We start from the raw sequence: 15,589 nt of genomic DNA, 5'->3' as shown, positions 1-15,589 counted from the left end.
GGAGAATTAACATTGTGGAAATGGCTGTGGCACTAAATCAATCCACAGATTGAAATCAGTGCCTAAATTTCATATGGAAGAAATATCTCCCATCCTGCCACCAACAGTCAAAGGAATTAGTAGTAGAAACAACAATGTTCAGTCTGTGTATAAAAATAACATAACCAGAACTTATGTTGAACCACTACACATCAGTAGGTTGGAAAGAAATCTTCCAGAAAATGGGCAAAGGATACCATTTGTACAAAGCAACCACTAGTAAAAGATGAGCATTAAAAAATATCAAAAGACGTCTGTCTTCAATAATAACCAAAGAGATGCAGATCAAAGAGAAGACTCCGCATCGATCTCCACGGAGAAAGCGGCATATATTTCACTGAGTCAATGCTAGTGATGTCATAGCGGCATTGCTAATAAGTGTGCATGTGTGCAGTCTCTTTAAAAGACAATTTGTATATCAGGAGATTATGTCATGGTTCATAATACTAGTGATGATTAATAAATGGCTGGGAGCAGAGAAATGGTGAAGTAATATGAAGAAGGGAATTCTAAGTAGCTACTGAGATCTCAGCTAAATCTGATTAACATATGCTTGGCATGAAATACTTTTCTCCTTTTTTTCATAAAATTTAATGAAAATTTCCAAAATCTCAATTGGATCAGTCATTATGCATGCTCTCTTGAAATAGCCTCTCACTCTTACAACACTCTTAGAGCATTACTGCCCAATGGGTTTCCTGTGAACTAACACCCTGTGACACCTATTTTGTTTAGAACTGTTGTTTAATTCTTTTTTTTTTTAAGATTTATTTATTATTATATGTAAGTACACTGTAGCTGTCTTCAGACATACCAGAAGAGAGAATCAGATCTCGTTACGGATGGTTGTGAGCCACCATGTGGTTGCTGGGATTTGAACTCAGGACCTTCAGAAGAGCGGTCAGATGGCTCTTACTCACTGAGCCATCTCTCCAGCCATTGTTTAATTCTTATATCTAAACTCCTTTTTCACAATGTTATTGAAGGCTTGGTATACTTTTATATTGATTAATAACCATTACTGTTTAAAAATAACTCATAGTTGTTAGAAATATGAACTTAGTTCCTCTCCTCATAAGAGCCTTAAATTATCTTCCTAAAAATTTATAAGAAAATACCACTTAGCACGCTTCCCATTTCTGAAGGAGGTGAAGCCAAATTCCCACAGTGAAGTTAACCAGAGTTAAGCAACTGCATAACCAGTCACGGAAAAGCATTCAACTGGAAGCTCTGGAAGCTTCCCCAAAAGCTTAGGAAGTAGCTTACCTGGATAGTGAGACCTGGGGCCATGGTGTTCAAATCTTTTTGCAGGGCCTGCTTCAGGTTTTCATCTATTTGATCTGTTTTTGAAGCCAAGAACAACAAATCTCATGATATTTGGTTATTTTTAATTAACACCAAACCAAAACCAGTCAGGAGAGACCCTGATTCCACTCTTGCTCTGTCATAGAGCTTAAGCAACTTGATAAACAATGTTTATATCATGTTTAAATGAGATGAATACAAAGCATTTTTTGAGAAATTACATACTAAGAAAGATGACAAACAGCCATTCTAAGTCTACCCTGGAAATATTTACCTAGTGAGTTCAATTTAACTTTGGGTCAATGTTTATTGAATAACTTAACTAACACGTTTACTAGATTAGTAATGTCTGACTAAGGCAGTTTTTTGAATAAATGAAGGAGGTGAGTCTTTAGTTTCCTAATGCCTTATTCCTCTTACAGCTCAGATTGGTCTAAACTTACAATCGTCCTGCCTTAGCTTTCTAGGTGCTCGGATTATAGGTGTACCACCACATCTAGCCTATGTATTATTGATTTTCATAATTTTTTAAATTAATCTTTACACAAATAATTAGATGTCATTTCTGTTGGTTACCACCTTACTATCACTTTGAACTTAAAATCAGAATTTAAGTACAGGTAGTGTGGCACATGCCTTTAATCCCAGGTCTTGGAAGGCAGAGGCAGGTGGATCTCTGGGTTCAAGGCCAGCCTGGTCCACAGAGCAAGTGCCAGGTCAGCCAAGCCTAAAGAAAGAAACCCTGTCTCAAAAGACAAAAATACAAGCAAACGAGAGAGGCAAGTCTTTGAAGAACAGATCAATTAAACCATAAGAAGCGATTACTTTACTCGATCTCCCAATGGATGAATTTTTAATCACCTCAAGGGTGGTTTCACTATTACCAAAGAAAGCAACCAGTGGTGTGACAAGTCAGGCACTGCAGTAGCTGTCAGTCATCAAAAGCTAGCAACTGTTTTAATTACATTTTGTTTATTTGTGTGTTATTGGTTCTCCGTCCTCTGTGTGGAGTCCAGGGATTGAACTGTGGCCATCAGGCTTGCTGGCAAGCACCATTACTCCCAAAGCAATCTTACCAATCCCTTGCTGGGTAAACTTTAAATTGATTAACCATTCCTTTACCTCACTCTGAGAAATAAACTAAAACCCCAAGTAGAAATGAACACCAAAGGCAATAAACGTGATTCCTTGGTTAGAACTTACATAATCTCAACTGCAAACTTTTACAGAAGAAAAGCAACATAGCAGTCCCGGGACTGTGGCCCTTTGTACTTGCAAGTGTGGGTCTGGAGAGGACTCTCATTCTATGACAGAGCTGGTAAAGTGGTTTATACAAAGGAGTTTGTGCTGAACACTCTTTCCTTAGAGGCTTAGAAGTTTGTCATGTGGTTGGTAGAGGGCGTCTATACGATCAACCCCCCAGGGAAATTTCGAGGTGCTGAGTGGCTAAGGAGCTTGCCCAGCAGTCAGCATTTCACATGTGCTCACACGCTGTTACTAAGGAATCAGGCACAGCCTGTGACTCCACAATGACATGATTCCTAGAAGCCACATGCAGTTTCTTTTTTAATTCACACTATGCTGTTTACTTTTGCTGGTTTTTATCCTTATCTTTTGTGTAATAATCTTAGCTGTGACTACAACTTACATGCCAGGTCCTGGCTGTCTGAACAAATCCTGAATCCAAATTGCCTGGAAGTGGATCTTAAGGAACGCCTGTGTCTTAGTTTCTATTGCTGTGAGAAAACGCCATGACCGAAAGCCATGAGGAGGAAGGGGTTGTTTCATCTCACAGAATACAGTCCATCATGAAGGAAATCAAAGCAGGGCAAGTAATAGAAGCAGAAGCCACAGGGGCACACTGCTTAGGGCTTGCTCACCTTGCTTTTATATAGCATCCAGGACCACAGTTAGCTATGCCCTCCCACATCAATCATCAAGCAAGAAAAGACTCCATATGCTTGCTCATAGCCCAATCTGCTGGGGGGTATTTTAATTATTGAGGCTCTCTTTCCAAAATGACTTTAAACTATATAACTAGCCAGCATGCTCCCGAATATATCGTTAATAAGCTAGCACAGTAAAAATAGAATATAGCATGTGAATAGTCATCTTTCTTTTTGTTTCTTCCTTCCTTCCTCTCTCTCTCTCTCTCTCTCTCTCTCTCTCTCTCTCTCTCTCTCTCTCTCTCTTCTCTCCTTCCTTCCTTCTTTCCTTTCCTTTCCTTTCCTTTTCTTTTCTTTTCTTTTCTTTTCTTTTCTTTTCTTTTCTTTTCTTTTCTTTTCGGTTTTTTGAGACAGGGTTTCTTTGTCTGGAACTCACTCTGTAGACCAGGCTGGCCTCAAACTCAAGAAATCTGCCTGCCTCTGCCTCCCAAGTGCTGGGATTAAAGGCGTGCACCACCACTGCCTGGCAAATAGTCTTTTTCTAATTCCTACCAAACTATATAAGTATTGCTTTAGTGGGGGCATGGTGGTACATGTGTTTAATCCCAGCACTTGGGAGGTAGAAGCAGGCTGATCCCTGTAAGTTTGAGGTCTGTGCTATATAGCAAGATAGGAAGGAGGGGGGGGAGGGGGAGGGAGGGAGGGAGGGAAGGAGGGAGGGAGGGAGAGAGAGAGAGAGAGAGAGAGAGAGAGAGAGAGATACCTGATCTAGGTCTAGGTCTGGAGAGATGGCTCAGTGGTTAAGGGCACTGACTGCTCTTCCAGAGGTCCTAAGTTCAATTCCCAGCAACCACATGGTGACTCACAACCATCTATAATGCGATCTGATGCCCTCTTCGGATATCTCTGAAGATAGCTACAGTGTACTCACATACATAAAAAAAATAAACAAATCTTAAAAAACAAAACAAAACAAGAAAACCCTTGATCTATTAAAAATTCAGACAAAATGCCCAAATGGCCCAAGGCTTACTAACATTACAGCATCAATACTTACGTTAATAAGATTTCTAATTGCTAACTGGCTATTTATATATTTAAAACAAATTAATACTTACCAAACAATTCTATGTAAACTTCTTGAAGTGTGTGGGCACTGCAAAACTGGTTCAGCTCATGGTGGATTTTATTGAAGATTAAAGTCTTGTCGTAGTCTGCAGTATAGTTCCTCACAATGTCAAACACTGAAGGAGAATAAAATTCATGTTTGTTTCACCCAACAATGACCCAACTATCTTCAGGCTCAGCAATGAAAGACTGGTATATTATCCACGAGGAAAAGTCTCATGGGTACCATGGGTCAGATGTGTACTCATGCAGCAGTGTGAAGATGAACTGAGACATGGGAAAGCATAACAATTGAAAAGCCAAGCTCCAGTCAAGAGATAAAGACAACTGAACATCAAGAGTAAAGGGAAGCTGTTGCAAATACAGACATGTACAGCTTAATGTAAAAATATACATGTGCATAGTGAATTTTAAAAGGTGGTTTTTACTTGAACAGACATTATAGAGATCAGTGTGGAGACTTTGAACTATCACAGAACTCAGCCATGCCGCTCCTCAAGTATATTCCTGAAGGACTCTACTTCAACATCCATGCTTATTGATGTACCTTTCACAGCAGTCAGAAAATGGATCTAGCCTAGGTGTTCATCAACAGATATGTGGATTTTTTTTAAGTGTAGTAGATATACATAATGGAATTTTATGTAGCTGTAAATTAAAATGAAATCATGACATTTTCATGATGAATGGAGCTGGAAACATTGTGTTAAAAGAAATAAGCCAAATTCAGAAAGAAAAACACGACAATTTTTCTCTCATATAGAACCTAGATTAATATTGTGCATATGTGTGTGTGGATATCATGCAACTAGAAAGAGGCTCACGAAAGGCGAAGGAGAGGTTGAAGGAAGGAAGAAAGGTAAGAGCAATGAAATACACATGACATGAAAGCAGGGGGCATTATCTAGGAGGGAACCAGCTGGAGGAGACAGGACACAGGGGAGGAGATCCTCGGGGGATGGGAGTTGACGAAAATAAAGAATAATGACATGTATGAAAATGACATAATAAAATCCATTACTCTATATGCTAACTTAAAAATTCTTAAGCAGTTTTTAAAGGCTTATATTTTTAAAAGACTCTGGGAGCCGGGCGGTGGTGGCGCACGCCTTTAATCCCAGCACTTGGGAGGCAGAGGCAGGTGGATTTCTGAGTTCGAGGCCAGCCTGGTCTACAAAGTGAGTTCCAGGACAGCCAGAGCTATACAGAGAAACCCTGTCTCGAAAAACCAAAAAAAAAAAAAAAGACTCTGGGATAGCAGGGAAGGAGGTAACATTTACTAGGGTGGACTTTAGGCAATTTACATACATTGGTGTTTAATTACCCCTCCTCCTAATTTTCTATCTCAGGAAACTAAGAACCAGAAACTTTCAGAAATATCCCCAAAGGTAACATACCAGTCTGTGTTAGAACCTGTGTTCTTACTATAAAACATGCTTTCTACATTCCTTTTCATATCCAAACATTTGCTCCACTGGCCTTCCTACTTAGGATATTAGATACAACTGGACTCTAAGTCATAGTTGATGAAACATTTGTTGATAAATAACTGCTAAATATATGATCTCATCATCTTCCAAATAAGCCAGTGAGCTAAAACTCTCCTGCCTATCTCTAGGGAGATTCATCAGCTCTTCTCTTTGTCAGTTCTGAATCATATCCAGTCCAGTGGTTTGTGATCAGAGAACACAGTCAGTCGCTTGCTGCTCTCTGTGGGAGCACTGCTTCCAAGATCCTCTGGAGAGCCTGCAGCTTACAAAGGCCTAAGCCTCTTCTATTAAACTAAGTAGTATCTGCACATAAACTGTATATACTCCTGTATACTTTACCATGTCTAGGTGATTATACGGTATCTAATATAATTACCATGTGAATAGTTACTACACTGAACAGTTTGGGGAATAATGATGGGGGGGGGGAGTCCACATATGTTTAGTTAGAATCAGCTTTTCCCCTCAATGTTTGATATGTGCTCGGTTGGACCTGTGGAGGTACAATTCACAGATATGGAAGGCTGACTGTAGATGAGAAACCACGAGAAAAATAACAGTCAAAAATATCATTCAAAGCCACTTGCCAATAATATACTTGCAACTCTTAACTCTGAAATCTTTTTCCATCTGTGTCTGAACAAGTGATATGAACTTTAACATGACCCTGTATTTCAATGTATGTTTTCCCCTTTCTACCATGTCTTCTCAAGTACAATGAAAACACCCTGAAGGCGGAGGCTACCATCTTCACTTTTTCGACGCTCTTTCATCGCATGCCAATTTGTTGACAAGAATGAAGACCAGCTATCTTCAAAATTTGCAATTAAGTTCTTATATGTTCACATGCCACACACACACACACTTGAGGACCACAAATCAGTCTCAGGTGTCATCTGTAGGTCTCTCACTAGTTAGGGTAGAGTGGCTGGCCTCTGCACCTCAGGGATCTCCCTGACTCTGCCTCAGCACTGGGATATCAAGTGCACGCCAGTATACTAAGCTCATGGGCACTCAGGACTGAATTCTGGTCTTCAAGCTTACACAACAAATGTTTTACAGACTGAGCCATCTCTCTCCACAGCCAAACTTTTTTTTAAATAACATGTATCCACTTTATCTTAGGTGTTCATCTTTTATTAAGAAAATGCTTCCGTGCAGTACCAATTTTCAGACTGCTTTGCAAGTTATGGCAAATCACAACCAGAAAATGGCAAATGAATGTGACCCAAGAAAATTGATCAATTATAGGTCTTCAGGATACAAAGAAATTCTTCCCCAACAAGATGGATACAGTGCCATTTTCTTTTTCTAGAAACATTTACTTTCAGAAATAGTAAATTCAGGGAGGACTGGCTCACTGGTTCCTGAAAACTAATTCTGTCCAGAACTTGTGACCTGCTTGTACCTCTACTTCCTGCAAATGAAAATCCTCGCATGATCCTTCTTGTATAGTCATCAGTACTCACTGAGGGCGTAAAACTTTAAAAAGTGGCTCCCTCTCCTTCCTCAGTTGTAAACGCCCTGGTTATAATGATAGGAACACGGCAGATAGTTAACATTACCTGCATAAGGAGCCAACATATTCACCACTTCTATTCGGTCAATATAGATCATGACTCCACCACTAAAAACAAACAAAAATGGAAAGTGTGAGTCAGAGCCACAATAAAAATAATAAAGTACAATAAAGAAGTTACAGACAGACCTAGGGTGAACTTGACAGTCTAACTTAAAACCTAGGGAGAACTTGACAGAGTAGCTTAGAACATAAGAGAGCTTGGTCCCTTTTCAAATGCATCTGTCCTTCTATAGATGTCAAAGGTGCCTTAGTAGGTTTGTAAAAGCAATACTTTACATCATTTAAACTAGGTAATGAATTAAGGCCTGCCTCATCTCTCACAGTCCTCACTTGATACAATTAATACAGTAAGTATATTTTAGTGCTATACCAGCCTTGTTTCCTTTCTTGGCCTCAACCTTTTTAGGACAACAATTCTTAGAGGCCTCTAGACTGACAGTGTAATCAGGAACTTCATTAGAAACATAAATTCTATTAAAGACCTACTTATTGACTCAGAAACTCTCAGATGTCATTTAACATTATAAAGAGAAGAAGTGAAATGATTTTGTTTTAAGTAATCTTTTGTCGAACATCAATTCAGATCCAAGTTCTGGGCCATATACACAAATTCTAATCCTTACAATAATTCTAACATAGGTCTTATTCCCAGACTTAAGAGAATTAAGCGTAGAGAAGCTAACCAAGGTATCAGAGGAGGGCAAAGGCTATGTGGAACCTATACTCTCTGCTTCATTTTCCTGTCAATTAAAATAGCAACTCGGGTGTGATAATGCTAATATATAATTAGTCTGCTAGCTCTGAAACTCCATTTCAATAATACCTTCAGCTGGAATGCTCTCACTTGCAGCCTCATGAAAAGAACTCATGGCACAGAGGTTTCTGTTGCTGTCATGTCTATATAGTAGTGTCATAGTCAGGCATGGTGACATTTACCTATAAGTTTAGGGTTTCAGGAAGCAGAGGCAGTAGGGTTATTCCAAGTTTGAAGCTAGCCTAGTCTACAAACTAAGTCTTAGGCCAGCCAGGGCCACATAATAAGAGTCTGTGTGATTCAAAAACAAAACAAAACAAAATGCAAACCAAGGTTTCTCAAGTGACTCCAGCTCTAAAAACTTCCTCGGTACAGTAGAAAGAAAAGGGCGATGGGCCACAAAGGAGGGAGCTTACCTTGTTCCACAAGGCACATTTTTAACTTCATCTGTTTGTAGTGTTGTCTGGAAAAAAAAAATAGCTCATCAAAATTTATTTTTAAAAACAAAACAAAAAATAAAGCCTGTTGATCTGGCACCATGTTGAATGACCTTAATCCCAGCACCCTGGAGGGCAGACAGGTGGATCTCTGTGAATTTAAGGCGAGTCTGGTCTACACAGTGAGCTCCAAAACTACATAGAGAGACCTTGTCTCAAAAGCAAACAAAACAAATGAGCAAACAAACAAAACACACACACACACTGCTGTTCCCAGAGAATAATCTCAGGAGAGCTGGTGCCAGTAAGTACAAGAGAGTCCTGCCATGATTTTAGCCTCCAAAGATCAGCTACTAAGTTAGCCACTTCTCAGGCTGGAGAGATGGCTCAGAGGTTAAGAGCACTGACTGCTCTTCCGGAGGTCCTGAGCTCAATTGCCAGCAACCACATGGTGACTTACAATCACCTGAAATGGGTTCTGATGCCCTCTTCTGGTGTGTCTGAAGACAATGTTATTTTATAAAATAAACCTTTTTTTAAAAATAGTAGCCATTTCTCTATATATCTAGAAAGACTTGAGTACTACATGTCTTATAACTAAGGCTGGAAAGTTTTTCTTATGCATCTTATTTATTTAGAGCTGACTTGACCCGAGATCACAAGCTACACACCTCACTTTCAGCAGACACTGTGACCAAGTCTGTGCTCTGCACTTTGACTCCTGGCTGTTACTGTTTACAGTGATGATGAATGACTCCCTTCCCACTCAAGTTCTGGATGAACCAAAGCTACCCTTGAACTCAGCAGCACAGCTCATCGCTGTTTTGCTTCAGGACCTAGTGCACTCACAGGTTTGGTTCGTTTTGCCTTTAATATGAGTGCCAATGCCACCACTGCTTCTTCCTTCTCGTGAACCAATAATCTGGTTTTAAGTGCTTTGCCATATCTCACCCTTCTTTGTAACCTGAGGTTTCATATAGGTTAGTAGTGTATTCTGGGACACATTACACCTTGTTAGGACCAAATATATGGCCCCTATTATCTAAACATCACAATCTAGCACAAAATCTTTTTTTTTCCCCCAAAACCAGGGTTTCTCTGTGTAGCCTTGGCTGGCCTTGAACTCAGAAATCTGCCTGCCTCTGCCTCCTAAGTGCTGGGATTAAAGGCATGTGCCACCACTGCCTGGCTAGGAAATAAAATTCTTACAAAGAGACCTATCAGTAGGTACAAAAATAACAATATAAATTGAGCTCTTAGGTATTAAGCTACAAGAAATAAAGTACTAGTCTCAAAATCTCTTGATAGTTCATCAATTAAAAGTATTCAACATTCTTTCAAAGGCCTGAGTTTTGTTTTTAGGCCACAAATGGTGGCTCACAACTGCCTGTAACTCCCATTCCAGAGCACTCAGCTCCTCTTCTGGCCTCTGCAGACACCACAGCATGTAGTGCACATACAGCCAAGTAGGCACACACAAATACACAGATTAAGAACTAACAAATTTAGAATATCTCTGAAATTTAGTACTAACAGGCAGATCTAGAAGAGAGACATCTTAAGTTTAAGTAAATGTCCTAGGCAAATACACACAGCAAAGACAAAAGCACACACCCAACGCAGACTGGCTGGCCACTCAAAAGGCACTATTCTGATGAGTGGTCAGTTCTGGGAAAAGAACACAATGTTATTAGGCTGAGGGCCTTGAATATTTGCTGAGCAGTTTAAGCACTCTTTAATCCATGTTATGTACAATCATAAAATGAATCTTTCAAAAATATTGTCAGAGCTGGGAGTGGTCATGCAAGCCTATAATCCCAGCTATGCAAGAGGCTGAGGTAGGAGGAGTGCAAGGTCCAGACCAACCTGGGGAAAGAAAATACGAAAGATGTGGCCTCGGAGGTGGAGACTTGCTTAGAATGCTCAAAGCTCCGGGTTTAAGCCCTAGGGTTGATCTTTTAGTACTGGAAAGGAAAAGGTGTTTTCCTGAATTCCTCCTACCATGTGTTATTCAGCTTAGGAGTGAGGGTTAAGAAAACCAGCTAGGAAGCTAAAGAAGTAACTTGTCTAGGGTAACAAAAACTGGAAGACACCAGTCCTGGAAGGAGTGATCACTGGCTGAACGTACAATTCCAGCACAGAAAGAAGAAAATGTAATTCTTTGGTTGAGAGATTAGCATGATGGTAAGATTAGAGATAATTCTGGATAAAGTGACAGGAGAAAGCTAATAAACAAGTTCAGTATATTTTATTTCTTTTAAAACATTAAACTAAAGCAATTTTCATTATTCTGTATCAACTTTCAAATCAAAAACTAGGAATTAAACAATAACTTTTCAATTTAATATCCTATATACTGCTATACATCTAATTCTTTCCCAAATATGGAGAAATATTACATTGGCACACATGTGTAACCACAGCCTTACGGAGATGGCATTGTGAGTTTAACTTTAGCCTGAACGAGAGAACAAATGCTAGGATAGCCTTGGCTACACAGTGGGCCCTGCCTCAAAAACCACAAGAGAGAAACAGTCCACATTTACTTTGTAAATTTATAAAGACTGAAGGTTTTAATATAATTTCTCTAAGCAATGCTTTGTGGCATTTCACATTAATGAATATTAGTTCCTTCGAGTATTATGTGAAACCATTTGTTTAAATAGAGCCGCATCCTCTAATGTTCCCTAAATTCCAAAACGTAAATTTATGACTCTGTTCTTAGGAAGAGTTCCTTAGAAGGGTTTTGTTAATGTAATTTTTGCCTAGAATGCTGCCTTCTTTGTTTTTTGTAAAAAAAAAAAAAAGGACATTCCTATTTTGTAACACTGCCTCTAACATTTAATTTTTAAGTAATTAATAATTCAAACAGAAAATTATGATAGTTTATGTTGAAATCTTTTTATTAATTTCACTTATTTCTGATGATCACACAACATATTTGCTATATACAAATGGTTAAAAAACTATTTACTATTATTGCCTATATCTACTTCATGTTACTGCTGCACCATGCTGCTTAACAGTGGGTTTCAGGAAGGCAGACAGATTTGCCTGGCTCTGAACAAGATCTAAGAAGGAGCCCAGTTTCTTAGTCTGATGATGCCACTGGTAACTTTGGGACTATCAAGAACTACTGGTGCGCTGTGGTCAGAAGACAGAAACTGGGATGAGCCTAAAACAGGCCAGCAAGACACAGGCGGCACAGGAAGGAGGAAGGCATGGGGAATGAAGTAGACGTCAGCAACTGATGATCAGAAAATGGGTACAAAGTACCAGTTACTGGGCACATCTGTCACACCAAAACATTTAGAAAGAGTAATATAAAATAATTGTTCTAAGGGAAGAGGTTTTATAACCTAAAACATTTCTCTTTTTTCTTTTGTTTAAAAATATATCAATTCATTCTATTACAGTGATATTAAATGTTAATTGTATTGTTATACATAAGATACGGTTTTAAAAAAGAACCTTCAAAAGTGTGAGTCAAATATGGGAAGCCAATCTGGAAATCATTGTGACTAGAAAAAGAACCCGGGCCTCGCCACGTTCACCAGCTTCACCAGGCCTCACTTTAATAGGCGCAATCCTTCCCTAAGCCATTGAGAAGGGACAGGAAAGAAACCAAGGAGAACTCGCTATTTCCAGTTACTCTCACTTAACAGGAAACTGAAGGCTAACGTGAGAATATGAATAATACTGACTTCTCCCGTTTCCTGAAAACTCTGCAGCAGATCTGAAATAAAACTGAACTCAAACATTTATGATCCCACTGAGGTTACAAAATTAGTTAGAGCCCAATCCTGCTTTGCATTCCTGTTATATCAGAGTGGATTTATTAAGTACGGCCTAGGACCAGGATAGTTTTTGCAAGAACCAGATTTGTATTTCAAACATTCTGAAATACTGTCAAAGTACCACAGTCATTCAGGTTCCTCATAAATTTGCATTTAATTTACCAAGCAAAATTGTGAGGCTGAAAAGCTGTGTATAGAAATTGATTCCTCCATGTTAGCAGTAGGCTAGGAGCCTGCCGCTATAGAAACCAAACAGTTCTAAACCAAGGTATCACTAATTTGTATTCCTAATTGTGTTTTCAATTCTTCTTTTGTTTTGACTTCAGTAACAGAAAATCTGCTAATACCATTAGCCAGAAGGCAGAAGGCAGTCTTGGCAAGGCGGTTTGAAATCATGACTTGTGCTGGGACAGTTGTACTATGAACTTTCACTTCCCATCTGAGTAAATACCAACGTTTGCTTAAGCAATAAGGAACTCCATCTCCACCCACCAGTGTGGTAACTCCTGTCACACCTGTCTATCTGGAATCCCTAGGAGTCACTCACCTGCACAGATCTGAATGTTGTAATGAAAGGCAACATGATATGATAGCCTGGTCCACTGGGGCTCGTTAGCAAAGCTCCTCCCCTGCAAAAAGACGTTCCAGTTGACAAAACTGTTCAGATCTCTTTTCAACTTAAAATGCTATAACAAACATTTACTCTTATTCATGTTACTAACCTACTACCCTCACAACAGAGTGACTCAACAACTGCTACTTCCAACATCCATCACATTTAAAAGTGTGAAAATACATCCAAGCCCACTGCCAATATTGCACCCTGTTTCATAAGCTCCACCAACCACACCTCTGGGTCTCTAGCACTGCTCTTGGGTTCAAAAGATCCTCTCTGGTCTTTAGTTTTCCGATAAATACTTATGGAAAAAATTCTAATGACTCTCAATTAAGGTACCTTAATTGCACATAACAAGAGACAAGTCAAAACAATACATTTAATCGCTAAGTTTAAAAAAAGGAAGAAACCAAACTTTCAAGGAAGAAGAAACTTTCTGAGGCTAATGGTTCTTTCAATACATGAGTCCAATTCTAGGGACATGGTTTCTGTCTAAAGGTAACAAAACCTAGCATGGAAAGACAGACAGTAAAAGGGTTGAGATGACAGCTGAGAGAGGGGTTTGTTTATCAAACTCTGCAGTATGTGAACCGTGAAAACACCCCCTGCAAATTCGGGACAAATACAACACAAAGTCCTCCTTTACACAACGAATAGTAAATTCGCACAACATTCATCCTTGTCCTAAGTCATAACTGAAAAGATGAACCTTTACAGGTTCATTTGCCATTTTTTGGAGTGGTATCTCCGTATGTTCTCTTCGTGGTTTTCCTGTCAGAAGGACAGTGATAAATTGGATGGAAATGTGGTCCAGGCTGGTATTTCTTATGCTAGAACTCCATCTGTTAAGACATACCACCCAAAGTATGTATTTTCTAGGATTCTGGACTGATCTAAAAGTAGAAATACCAGTTTAGGGGGCATGATGGAAATATTCAAAAATCTGCTTGTTTCAGAATAAATAAACCACTATCCCAAGTTGTCTACAAACTGGCTTCTCTTACCACGAGGAGCTGGTGGTAAGTTATACTTGATTTATGCCAAATCAGGTGGATGGCAACTGAGCCCACACTCTTCCTCACCTTGACTTGGAAAAAAAAAAAGTGAGAAAAGTGGCCTGCAAATGTGGTTTTTGTCTCTTGGCCTTTAGGGATATATGACATTGCTATGGTCATGAAGACTTTGCGGGACATAACCAGACAATGGGAGATTTTTAATGAAGAAGAAAAAACCCAACTTAGTGTTGGGGAGAACTGTCTTAAGTAAGGCAGAGATCCGGAAAAAATCCACAGCGGCAAACCAAACACCTGTACAGTTGTGCGGACTATGAGAAGTCATTTCGGTTGCAGTGACTACTTCCGTCCCCCCTAAGGTGTCTTCACTTCTGCACAGAGCGAACTTGGCACTAAACTGCTCCGACACCAGAAAAGTGCCCCGCCAAAGGTTGACTCGCGGCAGCTGGGATGAAGCCACTTCCCAAGCAGGGCTGGAAGCACTCCCCTGATGCCGCGGAAAAGAGCAACTTCCCAGACTCCGCTGTGACCATTGGACCCTTCCACTGTGCTTCTAGAACCATCGCGGGCTGCACAGGGCGGCGCTCACCTGTAGTACACGGCCAGGTGTCCCTCCTCGATCTTGTGGATGGAGGCGTACAGGAGGATCGCCACCAACCCCACCACTGCAGCCACCAGAAGCCGGGCTTGAGTCATATTCATCCTTGTTCCTCCTGAGCATGGGGAGAAGAGGAACCTCAGTCCGTTGAGTGACAGGCCAGTCCCCACCCAGGGAAGAGCCCGCGTACGGTCGCGGGCGGCAGAGGCGGGAAGCCCCGCGCTCCGGCCCCGGGCTCTCTCTCTCTCTCAGCTAAGCGCTCCCCTCGCCAACCCCCTGCGCCGGTGCCCCCGGCTCGGCGTACGTCGTGACACCTCTTCCCCGACTCCCCAAGCGTTAGGTCCCGACTGAGGGCGGCCTTGATCGCAGGCACTCGGAGGACCGCGACCCCCGAGCCTCGCCTCACCGGTCAGTGACGCATCGCCCCCGCCCGCACGTGCAGCCGCCACCCGGCCCCGCCAACTGCTGCCAACAGCCGGCCCCGCCCACCTGCCCGGTACTGCGGCTGCGCGGGGACGCAGGCGACGCAGCCCCCGCCCGCGACTCGCGAGACGGTGCGCGGGCGGGACAAAATTGGCCCCGGGCGCGCGCACAGTGTAGTGATTCTAAGTCCCCAGACGAGGACCAAGTCTCCTGGGATGGGTCACTCGGACAGACGCTGGTTGGGGCATGCTAGTGCACAGGACCAGCCCGTCAGTGTAGGAGTTGTTCCTGCATCCTTTTGTGGTTCGTCCCTAGTCCAACTGGCAAGCACATTCTCCAGGTACACAACCTGCACTAGGGAAACTACCAGACCAGTCTCAAGGGGTTTGAGTTCAGAAGAGGAAGCTATTCAACCAGAATTAGCCATTCAGACTTGGCCTGAATATTTATTTTGTGCCAGCATGCTACACCAGAGTGCTTTCTGAAAGCCACCCAGAAACAGGATCAGAATGATATACACG

The 15,589-nt window shown here is 41.1% G+C and overlaps 1 protein-coding gene across 2 annotated transcripts in view; it reads right to left on the bottom strand.

The window, feature by feature from the left end:
- Erlin1 (ER lipid raft associated 1) overlaps positions 1 to 15,127 on the bottom strand; it is a 36,246-nt gene extending 21,119 nt beyond the window's left edge. Inside the window, exons 1-7 of one of the 2 annotated variants that reach the window (XM_021152011.2) lie at positions 15,052 to 15,127; positions 14,637 to 14,760; positions 12,966 to 13,047; positions 8,601 to 8,647; positions 7,414 to 7,475; positions 4,349 to 4,474; positions 1,306 to 1,379 (exon numbers count right to left, since the gene is read on the bottom strand). In XM_021152011.2, the coding sequence (XP_021007670.1) occupies positions 1,306 to 1,379; positions 4,349 to 4,474; positions 7,414 to 7,475; positions 8,601 to 8,647; positions 12,966 to 13,047; positions 14,637 to 14,749 (504 nt within the window). In that variant the 5' untranslated portion in view covers positions 14,750 to 14,760; positions 15,052 to 15,127. Of the gene's footprint in view, positions 1 to 1,305; positions 1,380 to 4,348; positions 4,475 to 7,413; positions 7,476 to 8,600; positions 8,648 to 12,965; positions 13,048 to 14,636; positions 14,761 to 14,949 lie in introns of both variants that reach the window. The other variant, XM_021152012.2, reaches the window with a different exon arrangement.
- Between the last annotated feature and the right edge of the window lie 462 nt (positions 15,128 to 15,589).

The sequence above is a fragment of the Mus caroli genome, unplaced genomic scaffold, assembly GCF_978045245.1.
Source record: "Mus caroli unplaced genomic scaffold, Mus_caroli_1 scaffold_20, whole genome shotgun sequence".
In the NCBI taxonomy this organism is placed as follows: Eukaryota; Metazoa; Chordata; class Mammalia; order Rodentia; family Muridae; genus Mus; species Mus caroli.
This window is presented reverse-complemented; position numbering and strand designations above follow the sequence as displayed.